At 37.2% G+C, this 12,603-nt stretch overlaps 1 protein-coding gene across 9 annotated transcripts in view; it reads left to right on the top strand.

The window, feature by feature from the left end:
- LOC124141045 (LIM domain only protein 3-like) overlaps window positions 1–12,603 on the top strand; it is a 177,802-nt gene that overhangs the window by 135,932 nt on the left and 29,267 nt on the right. For 7 of the 9 annotated variants that reach the window (XM_046508919.2, XM_046508913.2, XM_046508920.2 and 4 more), the window contains one exon: window positions 11,366–11,455. In XM_046508919.2, the coding sequence (XP_046364875.1) occupies window positions 11,366–11,455 (90 nt within the window). Of the gene's footprint in view, window positions 1–1,253; window positions 1,321–5,711; window positions 5,756–11,365; window positions 11,456–12,603 lie in introns of those variants that run through there. The other 2 variants (XM_046508915.2, XM_046508921.2) reach the window with 2 other exon arrangements.

A 12,603-nucleotide genomic window follows, 5' to 3' on the forward strand; every position in this document is an offset into this window, starting at 1 on the left:
TCACTCAGGGTTTTGTGAGATTCCTTTTCTGAAACTTTCTATATCTCATCTTTGATATCAGAGGTGGGGTACAATGGACCAGTCATCTATGGTGCAGCAAATCATTGTACAGAGTTACTAACCTTAGGCATAGCAGGATCTGCTAATTAATTGGTCAAATTGTAACTTCTCCAGAATGTAAGCACTGTACCATGCATTTGGATTTTGAAAATTGGCACACGTCTTTGAAAGGTAAAGCTGACATGTAGTACTGTACACAAGTACTTGACAAAATGTCATTGAACCCAACCAACTCACTCTGATCTGAAAATAACAGCACAGATCTGATGTTTTCTATCCTACTTCAGAACAGACCTGTACAGGATTCACGAGGATGGGAACAGTCACTTTTAAGAAATTATAATTTGAGTAATGTCAAAGAAAAAGAAAGAAAATTAGCATATAAACAATTTACACCCCTAAATTCATTAGTCATGATGAAATCCGTGATAAATCACCATGGAAACTCATTTAAAGATTTCAATCTAGGTGACCTACCCTACAGATTGTGGAACTAATTGAGCTCCACAACAGCCCCCTTGAAGAAGTTCTTAATTGGAGAGGTACCCCAATCAGCTAAGGGGATGATTACTGTTTAAATAATTAAGTGAATCCAGAAATTAGCATTGTTGCAATCAGAAGATACAGCCAAAGTTGGACTTTTTGCAGCCAGTCAATCACTCTAAGGGATGGTGCCCTATTAGCAATTTTGTAGCAATATAGTATTGAATTGTGATTCAGACTGCCACCTCAGGGCACGTGGGTAATTTATTGTTTCAATTTGTTCCTACCAATGGGCCAGGGGTAAATGGTAGGCTTCTGTGATAAACTATATTTCCATACAGTTCTCCTGATTTTAATTTCCTCCTAATTAGTTGCAAACGACTTGGCAAATATTGACCAGGGTCCATGTTCCATTACAAGGAAAATGGCAATTTCATTATCTCGGCTTTGGTAAAGGACAAATTGAAAATTTGGATGTCGTATTGGCCGTCTCTCAATAGGAATCATGGGGAGATTGTTGGGGAATCGGTTCAGAAGTGGTCTGGTGTTCTTGCTGGTTTTGGAGACAGAGTTACGTTGTTAGATGCCATTCTCTTTGTTGTGAGTCGTTTGTGTTCATTGCGGTCAGGTAAGAGGGAATTACATGATGTCGAGAGCCCAGCCTTTAATCTAATCCTATTAATAATGACTGTGTTGAGAGCATGTAGAATATCGCCTCGTATTGCATGGTGAAATATATATGTGGAGCCAATCATTGCCGATCTAGCTGTGCGAGAGGTGAGATAATATCGTTGAACGTGGTCGTTGTATTAACAGTACGCTTTAATGTAATACTTCTTCTTGCCTATATTGTTTCCATATTCATCGTGCAAAATAGTTTCATTTTCATTTGTGGTCAAGACCTCTTTGTACAATATTTTTCATGATAATTTCACGGAAAAGTGTTGTTTTTGTGAAAGCTAGACCTATTATTACCAATGTAAAAAAACCTTGGTCCTATGATTGTTATTTGAACAATAATATTATGGATTATTTACTTCAAACATGTTTGCTGTTGAAGGATTTAAGTACTTTAAATAAAATGTCCATTGGAAACAGATATGTCTGATGATTTTATATGAGATTGATATCAATGTTATATGTTACAATGGTTCTGTAGCTATGCCTTTGTACATCGGTTGTGGGTTATATGATCCTATATCACCCGATACATGTGCAACTATTGGTGTACTTCTATATAGATATCATATGTAGAAATATAACTCAGATCTTGACTGTTTCCATGCAAGTATTCTTGATATCGGATGTATTTATGTCTCCCTGACATGATTGTGCACAGTATTGTCTAGCTCGTATCAACCTGTATGGCTAGAGATGCAATGTTTCTGCATCTCATGACATGATATTTATCAGGGTTTTTCAGCAATGATGTGACATGTAATGTGATTTATTCAATAGCACATTTGGAAATAAAAAAACTCCAAGCCTTTTCCACTTCAGAGCAGTTTTCAGATCAGTCTTTATCGCATGTCCGCATTTGTACAGATGAAACATGTTAAGATCACCAGCGCACATATGGCTGACTGTTTGGCAGGTGTTCTTGTGATGCAATTCTGGGAAACTGCATGTTAGATAAAAAACAAAACTGATGCAATTCTGATGATCTTTGGACATGAAAATAGAAAACATATTTTTATAACACTGTGTATCATGTTAACACACTATATTATGTTGCATGAATGTATTGTAAATTTTCCAGACCCGATTTATAACATAAGTCTGTAGGAGTCTTGTGTTTCCATATTCCTCTCATGTTTCATTCAATGGTAGAATTGGTCGTGTCAGGCTTAAAGGAGATAGATATGTGTGAAACAGATGGTCAAAATTGCTGCCGAGTATTGGAAGTCAAGGATGTCCTGTATGATTCTTGTGTGTTTCATATTTTGTGTGGATTCAATGGTAGCAATGATCCTGTCAGGCTTGAAATGAGATTGATATGTGTGAATCAGATGGTCAAAATGGCTGCCGAGTATTGGAAGTCAAGGATGTCCTGTAGGATTCTTGTGTGTTTCATATTTTGTATGGATTCAATGGTAGCAATGATCCTATCAGGCTTGAAAGGAGATTGATATGTGTGAATCAGATGGTCAAAATGGCTGCTGAGTATTGGAAATCACAGATGACAACAGTTCTGGATGTACCAACTGCACTCGTGGGTATTTATTCCTGAGACTCTTAAGCAGTCACCAGTTTTTCTATTCCAGATTGTACATCATTTCTGAGAGGTTACTGTCATGACGGAAATATCACACACTCTCCCATCCCCTCTCTCATAATTCTTCACAATAATTGATTAATAAAATTATCCCACGCTATCAATAAGAGAATTAAACAGGTCAACAGATACAATTTTGAGGTTAAATATTTCCAGTATTATTAGTTTTCGTATGCTGTCACTCACAAATACACAAATGTATCAGCGATTCATCATGTAGGAACAGAAGACTCCTCTTATCCTGCAGCACTATTAGCTGATGCAGAACAAAAACTGAAGCTAGGGTATTTTCTCTGCGCAATACAAGAACAGCTTAAAGATAATGAAATGTGAAATCTTTGGATGTTGCCTGTAGCTCAAAAAAAGGGACTTTGATGCAATCTACTTAATATTTTCCCTTAACGCTAGCTTAGGCCATGATGGAGTGAAGACCAAATTCAAAGTGTCATTCGTAGGCCTAATTTGTATTAAGCCAGGAGCCAGGATAAGGGCAGGATTAAGCCAGACATGGATAAGTGACGTTAGCATTCTCGCTTAATAAGATTGTCGTTTTCCCATTGTTCTCGATGCCACTTTCGTAAATTTTGTAGAATTGTTGTGGGACTGACAAGTATTCTCCATGCTGGGAGAGTCAGAGGGTGGTCATTGTGTCAAACACTGATAATTAATGATGTTTAGAATAGGCTCCATGAGATGGAAATTGCAGGATGTATCAATTATGACACAAAATACACATTCTGTTGCATGGGTATCCAGGATTCTGGATCTGCCAGAACTTATATTTTTAAGAAAATGTGATTTGGTTAGTTAAGGGTATCAGAGACCTCTTCATTAACAGTGGTTGAAATTAAGCATGAAAATCGAGCGGTACATGTCGTAACCCCAGTGTTAATAGTAACAAATTTAGCAGATCCCTAGATATAAATAGAACCCCTTTAAATTGTAACACTTACCTTAAAAAATCTACCTTAATAAAATAAAGTGTTTAGGTTCAGTGTAAAAAGTAGCAGAATGGAATATCTCATATACAAATATAACCTATTGTTTACTTCTGCAGATAGAAATCAGGATATCATTTATTTGTAGATTAGATCATGTTCGTGTGTCATTTATTTGTGGCATGAGGTATTCCATTTATTTTGAGGAGACAAAACAGATAAATGTGACAGTTTCCATGTTGCTAATATTTGGTAAATTTCTAAACAAACAAGGTGTCATCGTCAGGGTGATAGTGTGCCTCTGAAGGAGACTGGTAGACATATGACGTACTTGCCAACGCTAATGGAAATAGAGTCATCGAACCCTTGCGAGTCTTGTTTAGCCAAATGGGTAAAAACTCGGGGCAGGCAAGCCGTAGATGGGTTTCTGAGCTAATACTAGCTGACGGAGACTCAAGCCTTGATTAACTTCTGCCTCATCAAATGAAAAATCCTGATTAGAAGCACTCAGCTTCAACAGAAGACTCCATTTTCGGCTTCTAGTTGGATGTTCGTGGAATGGAGATCGGGAATCGTCACTGTCACAATCGCATGCAGGTTTTTGTGAAGTTGTGTCAGATACCGTTACGATATTCCCTGCCTCACAATCGGCCCATGCAAGATGGATCCCACAATGCCTCGCTACCTAAATGTTGCCGCATGCAGACACCCAAGGGAGATAATTACTGTGTATCTCCCTGCATTTTGGTAATCTAAGTTGTCACATGGTCAATATGCATAATTAGTGATTAAATTAGCACAAATGAGGTCTATTGATGCATAGTGATAACAATTCTGGAAGATGTCTCTTGGACAGACACTGCTGCAAGGTCTTACTTGATCGTTGAAAATAAGGTATGCATTTGTTGAGATGTTATTGCTTGGTGTAGTATGATTATCATCTCATTAAGCCTTAAGCTGGATTGTGGAAAGGTTGGTCAGTGTTTGAAGCAAGCAGAATTATTTTCATTAGCATTGGATCATCAACCTCATAATTAATTTTTTCTTTTTTCTCTTTTCCTTCTTTATGTCTGTTACTCCTGTTATATTCTTTCTTCAGATCCTTTCTGTTGTTCTCTTTTTCTACATCTTCCTATTTGTAATTTAGATGTCTTTCTCCTTTTCCACATCTTCCTATTTGTAATTTAGATGTCTTTCTCCTTTTCCACATCTTCCTATTTGTAATTTAGATGTCTTTCTCCTTTTCCACATCTTCCTATTTGTAATTTAGATGTCTTTCTCCTTTTCCACATCTTCCTATTTGTAATTTAGATGTCTTTCTCCTTTTCCACATCTTCCTATTTGTAATTTAGATCTCTTTCTCCTTTGCTAGATCTTTCTCTTTCTTATTTAGTTGTCTTTCTCCTTTTCTACATCTTCCTACTTGTAATTCAAATGTCTTTCTCCTTTACCACATCTTTTTCTTTCTTATTTAGGCGTCTCTCTCCTTTTTTGTTTTCATTTCAATATATTGCTATTTCTCCTTTTTTCTTTCATTATCATTTTCACTCACTATATATTTTTTCTCTACCTTTTTTTTTTTCTTTAGGATATTACTCGGTAGCTAAACAGACTCAACTATTAATAAACCTGATCTGTAAGTGTATACATGTGCACACATGTTACATATCCTCTCTGCACCTTGCACAGATCACATGTAGCATCACACATGTCACATCTCATATCCGCATCACGTGCAAACACGCATTCACATATATATCTAAATACAATGTTTTCCCTGCTCCCAAAGTCAAATCCATTACCGACTGTCACCAGCAGGTGAAGCCTTTGTTAACTCGCTAGCCCAAACCATCAGGCCAGTAGATACCACACACTTGTACACCAGCCACACCCATATCATCCTATGTCATAATGCCCTTATAATACCTAATGTACAGATGTTCTCTGTGTCAGAAATCACAGTGCTATGCCCCATTGTAGGACACTCCAGTCACATGAGGTGAGTTTAAAGGGGACATTGTCCAAGGGCCTATTGGCCAATTCCAGTTTCAATGAAGGTCCAGACGATTTAATCCATGGCCTTTGTGTGACAGACACAATATCTCTACATATCACAGTCATCAGAGACTATCAAATATGTTATGGTCTCTGCAGTCATGAACTGCTAGATTGGTATGTAAAATTTTAAATTTGCAGGAAAAGAAAGAGTGTTTGAATGGGTTAATCGACTGGGGCTGTCAGTTTGTCTAAACATAGCTCCCCTTTAAGTCACACTCTCCTGTCCTGTGCTTGTGCTGATGGAAGTTTGAATGACATTTGACTTGTGTAATAAGTAACTCGAGAAGAGGTCTGTTCACCACAATATCATGTTGGAGTAGCATGTGATGTATGTTTGGGCATTATGAATGAATCTCAATTTTTTTCAGAGAAATATCAAATATAATTGTTATATTTGGGATAACACTTTCTTGGTAAAGTATAGGGACTCAACACCAAAATAGTACAAGAATCTGAACTTTACTAAGAAAGTGTTATCCCAAATATAACATTTGTTACATTTGACCACTTTCTAAATGGCATTGTGTGTTCATATCAAATATAACTGTATTGAGATTTGTAGCCAGTGGGTGATTTATTGTTGATATTGGGTCAAATAACTGAAGGGAAAAGTAGACAGGTAGAAAATCTGAGTATGAAATTCATGATCTGTTGATCAAATTGGTCAGAATTGGTTACAAAACAATTACAATTAATGTAGATGAATTTCAATAGAGTTAAACAGTATTGTTTAGTTTTAAACGATAAAAGCGTAATAGTGTTGACTAGTACAATTTCAACATGATGACAATGGAGATAAGTGTGAACCGGACTGAACTGTACCCTACAGTTCTAAACATTCTGTAAATTGTTTCACAGACAGTGTTCAACTGTTTTAGTTAAAACGTATCTTCTTGTGACAGTAGTATTAGCTTTCAATTCCATTTTGTTTCAATTATTCCCAAGCTCACCCTGCAGTCTATATTAGCAAGCAATACAAATAAAAGTGCCTATAAATGGTAATTTGATGTTTCGTCAAGATAAATAGAATAATTTTACATCAAATTTGAGAAGTTCAAAGTTGGTAAGCTGATTTGTGACATGCATTAGTGGGATGAATATGCATGAAGTGGTTTGGGAAGATATTCCAACTGGTAACATCAAAGTAAGAATTAGCATATTGTGAACTTCCTCGTTTACCGTATACACTGTAGCGTGACACATAATCATTGATATCCCATGATGATCTTCTAGTTTCCCTTACCAGATCTGACAGTAGAGTCACCTGACCTAATCTCGTAGTGTCAAAGGATGTGTTCGCTTCTTATTATTTTGCACATGGAATGTGATTTTTTCCTCTTTTTTCAATCAAATGCATTTACTGGAGCGTTAATTGTCTTTTCGAGGAATCTACAGAGACTACTTGTCTGTCAGTTTTGATGGTAAAACCGGTTATTTGATTTTCTGCTTTAACTCAATAATTCTTTTCTATTGCTTCAAACACAAATAGCTGTTCCAGAAAGACAACACAAAAAAGTGTAAGTGTCACAGCCTCGAACAATAGTTTATCCCCAATAGGATCCCGTCAGTAGACTAGGCTTTGTAATTAGAAAATTACCTTTTCCCATGAAAGTTGTCACTCGTGTGTCATTCCACTGAGAATTACAAGGGACTGTTTTGTAAAAAATGAGAACTTAATTTTTCCATTGCGACAGCCTTGTGGGTGAGTCTTTATTAAATCATTTAAACTTTTTGTCACCAGAATTTGAAGGTGTTGTTTTGTTCCCTTTGTCAACAGAAAAAAGCCTCACGTAATGAAATGTGTATCATAGCTTGAGAATTAGTCAGTAATTGGATAAGGTGTGACCTTTGTAAAAAACACATCACATGACTTCCTGTTCACTTGTTTAGTTTCATGAACGTTCATAATCAAATTCTTGTCGTTTTTCCCAGACAGTCTGCTAAAACTGTTATATTAATTGCTTGTTGAGTCTTCTTTGTAATTCTAGACACAGTTAAAAAAAATTCACACTGTAAATTCTAAATTCTAGTTTGTAAACACCCTGAAGTGAAATGTTCCAAATATAATCTTAATTCACAAGAAACTGTTTTGTAAAGAGGGTTGTATGCAAAGAAATATAAAAAATTCCAAAGGGTCATAAAAAAGAGAAATTACAACTAAAATCATTGTATTTCATCATGATTAGAAACTACTTTGAAGATTTGACCTCATGGGAAACGTCCTCAACACCATTTTGTATTTTACTTGAAGAGAAAACAGATGCAAGAATTATTTTGCTTCTTATAGTCATGGTCACGTTCCTTTGAGATACATTGTCTAGAAATTCCTTGGGGAAAGAGTTCTGATAATTGATGATCATATCTCATTTCAATTAAGTGTCCCTGGAAATGAGGTTCTCTTACTTCTCTTCTGAATTCCTGATGCACCATGATATTTGATCATTTTTAATAACCCATAGTTGAACAAGTAATTTCATTTACTGAAGTACCTCAGTCAAAATTTGATTTCAAGACAAGCCAGATGGTTTGTTTCTTGTTTGGAAGGCAACTTTTGATGTCTTTTACTGAATATGTGTAGCGGAATACCACTAATTCATCATAGAATTTGTCATCTTGAAGGTTTGAAATGTGAACTCAAATTATTGTTTTCATTACTATCATTTTCATCAGAAATCAAACCAATATATTAGCCTAAATTTATGATGATAATCCCAGAGCTAATGTTTATTTCTGCAGAGCGATGTTAACTAAAATTCGAGTGACCTCGAGTGTACTAGTTGTATGAAAACCTATCAATAGGTTTTATGAAAGAAACAGGTATTGTTTTATTGTCAACAATGGTTGAATTTTATTCTCTATCTTTTCTGTTTCTCAAATAAGATATTTATTTGCAATCATGAAGACTAAATATTAACTGTTCTTGTCAAAGTTTAACAGTTAATATCAAAAGATGAAAAGTCTATCTTGCTACGTGTATCAGTTTCTCGTGTCTCGGCCCTCCATTCGCTTGAGTGGAGTTGTTAATTGGATCTGTGTGGACCATCAGATCAGGGCTTTTAGTTGTGAAACCTAAACCAGCATCAATGTTGTTTTCTAATTGAGGTACATTTAGCTGGCAATTCTATTGTCACTATTTACTGATTCTTCGACTGCGGGGTCCTGGAGTCAAAGGCCTCTAATGGCATCTCAGCAGTCCCTCACACGTTGATGGGGCCTTTTTTAATGGAGAGAGCATATCTTTGGCCAGAACACTTAATGCTCGTAATGAGAAACCACCAGTTAGACTAAGTTAATTGACAAACCACCGTATAATGTCCGCATATAATTAATATTTAATTTCTCGGCAATCTAATTCTCTAGTTTGATGTTTCTTGGGTTGAAAGCTATATACATCGCAGAGAAGCAAATGCAGTTCAGTACTTGTCTCTCACTGCTGAATATTCTTGAGCCTGCTCAAATGGAAGGACATTAACATCAAAGACAAAAGCTTTTATCCTCACAGGAAACTACTTGAGAAAGGTAGTATATTTGTTTGGTTACCAAGAAGTTGTCAGTGTTATGTCGTAATCTTCATGGATTGAACCAGGTGAAATATTACAGAACTGCTTATAGCTATTGTGGCATGTGATCATTATTTTCTTCAGTCATATGTGAAGATATATGACAATGTATACATTATACATAGACTTTGATGATAATGCATCGGAGACTATTGATATGGACCGCCTCTGTGGTCAAGTGGATAGCGTATCTGTCTGGTGAGCAGGTCAGTGGTTTGATACCCTGGCCGTGTTTAGCGAAAGACGTTAAAAGATGGTACTTGTTATCTTCCTGACCATCGGCATTACACAATAAAATAATACTGGTTGGCTCAGATTCAGTAAAACTTGTCAGAGTAGGTATATCCATGTTAAACTGCGGCATGTACAAGCTAGTCCAAACTAGTACAAGCGGGGCGGTCGGGTAGCCTAGTGGTTAAAGCGTTCGCTCGTCACGCCGAAGACCCGGGTTCGATTCCCGACATGGGTACAATGTGTGAAGCCCATTTCTGGTGTCTCCCGCCGTGATGCTGCTGGAACATTGCTAAAAGTGGCGTAAAATCAAACTCACTCACTAGTACAAGCAGACACACAAACAGACACAGGTCGCTATATATGTGAAACGATCTTGAATTTCACCCCAAGACAGTATTATAGACATGGATAGTATTCCACTTATCTCATCAAATAAAGAATTGATAAAATCTTATGTTTTTCATGCCACAGATATCAAGTGATACCATCCAATTTATATTTATTTTAAAGTATTGGTGTTTGGGCTATGGTTAGTTCAACCTCATTTCAACTTTTATATTTCCTTGTTCATCTTACTCAGATGTGGATAAGGAAACATACACTTTCAGTATCAATTTCACCTGTTTTTTAACCTAAATATGATTAGGGGATAATACTGTCAATCTACAAGGAGAGAGAGAGTTTACTTTAGGATTTCAACTTCCTTATTATTTCTGTGACATGTTTCCCTACAGGTACTGTTATCTTTATCAAGCAAGTGTGCTGGATAGTTTCACTCGTGTATGGAAATGTCACTTTGAAATAATGAAGTTGAAATCTGTAAGTCAGCTCTGTCTTCATTGTTACTACAAAGAGAACCAGTTTTGATATCCATGTGCTGAGAAACACACTTTACTAGGCATAGTTTTAATATCAATTATCCTAATCATTAGGGTAGTCTGTCTTACAAACCCTGATACAAATGTATCAAATACAGCCCATGCAAGTCTATAATGTTTGGCAAGTCTAGATTACTGCAGAGAGTCTCTGGGCTCCTTTTTATTAAATTTTTATTAAGAAAATTTAACAACTGTTTTTTTTCTGTATCATATGTTCATTTCAGAGACTAGATGTTAGTCTATCATTAGGGTAGTGAGAGTATTTCTCAAAGTTTTGCCCTGAAAAATCACCAATATTCATTAATTGATGATGACCGTAAAAGGGCGTCACATACTGACAAAGGAGAACTCGTTCATAGTGTCTATTGTCTTTCTATCTCTAATGTTATAAAGTGGTACCAGTATTGAATGTCTATCATATGCCTGTTCAGGGCCCATGTATCACAAAGCCTCGCCCTGACCATGAATAGATGGCATCAAGTGCCTGTTACACTGTAGTGAAGTGAACCACTCTCTTTCTCTCTAGTGGGTGCAGGATTTATTGGCTAAAAGGCCTGAGAGCGCCCATGACTTGAGATTGGCGAAACCCAATCCTGTATTATATGTCTGTAGGCCACATTGCTAATAGAGGTGCATTTAGCTGTATGGCTACAATGTAATTGAAGTACATTTAGTGGTTTGCTATGATTACAGTGGCATATCTACACCCTAGCCAGCTTTAAGTGGCGATGTGTTTATGCAAGGTCCCAGGTCCTTCTTGAGTTGAAACAGTCATGGTCTCACTCTTGCTTGCCAGTGTGTCAAATAATGATGCTGACAAGATTCTTAAAAATTGAAATGGCTTGTAATGTATGGTGGTTCTGTTTCCCCATGTTACAGATCCCATTTGCAATATGAACGGAAAACTGTCCCCACAAAGCAAGCTGACTGGTGAGGAAGTGCTGAGACTGGACAACAGTGGAGTGACAGGTAGGTGCTGCTTGTGTATGCTGTGTTGTGTTTGTGTTATGTTGTGTCTGCTTGGGAGTGACTTTCAAGCACTTGTTTGTGACTTTGGCAACCTTTCGGTGAAGTTAATTGTATTGCTAGGTTTTTCCTAGAGGTAATGGAGAGGAGGGAAGAGGCAGAGGCAGATAATGAACACGATGAGGGTGAGGTGTGTGTGTGTGGGGGGGGGATTGTTGTTGTTTGGTGGTGGTCCCATTTGTGGGGGAGAAGAGGGTGTTTTGGTGGGGAGTATTGAATGTATGGGTAGGGAGTATTGAATGTATTGGTTGAGATTTTTAAATGTATTGGTGGGGATTTTTAAATGTATGGGTGGGGATTTTTAAATGTATGGGTGGGGATTTTTAAATGTATGGGTGGGTTATGGAGTATTGAATGTATGGGTGGGGAGTATTGATTGTATGGGTGGGGTGTATTGAATGTGTGGATGGGTGTATTGAATGTATGGGTGGGGTGTATTGAATGTGTGGATGGGTGTATTGAATGTATGGGTGGGGAGTATTGAATGTATGGGTGGGGTGTATTGAATGTGTGGATGTGTGTATTGAATGTATGGGTGGGGTGTATTGAATGTATGGGTGGGGTGTATTGAATGTATGGGTGGGGAGTATTAAATGTGTGGATGGGGAGTATTTAATGTATGGGTGGGGTGTATTGAATGTATGGGTGGGGTGTATTGAATGTATGGGTGGGGTGTATTGAATGTATGGGTGGGGTGTATTGAATGTATGGGTGGGGTGTATTAAATGTGTGGATGGGGAGTATTTAATGTATGGGTGGGGTGTATTGAATGTATGGGTGGGGTGTATTGAATGTATGGGTGGGGTGTATTGAATGTATGGGTGGGGTGGGAAGAGGGGTAGGGAGAGGACTGAATCTGTGGGTGGGGAGTGGAGCTGTTCTGAATTTTCTCTCAATAAGCAATGTGTTCCTCTGCAACATGGGTGTGGTACATTGGAAAGAGGCATTAGTTCAAAAGGCTGCATTAAATAAATGGGTAATTAACATTTTCTAAAATCCCATTACAAGAAATGAATGTTTGTTAGGTTTTGCTGTACATATAAGATAAGATAATATTTATTGCAGAAACGTTCCATTACGGGACAGATGCA

The sequence above is a fragment of the Haliotis rufescens genome, unplaced genomic scaffold, assembly GCF_023055435.1.
Source record: "Haliotis rufescens isolate VD_foot unplaced genomic scaffold, xgHalRufe1.0.p SCAF_6, whole genome shotgun sequence".
Classification (NCBI taxonomy): Eukaryota; Metazoa; Mollusca; class Gastropoda; order Lepetellida; family Haliotidae; genus Haliotis; species Haliotis rufescens.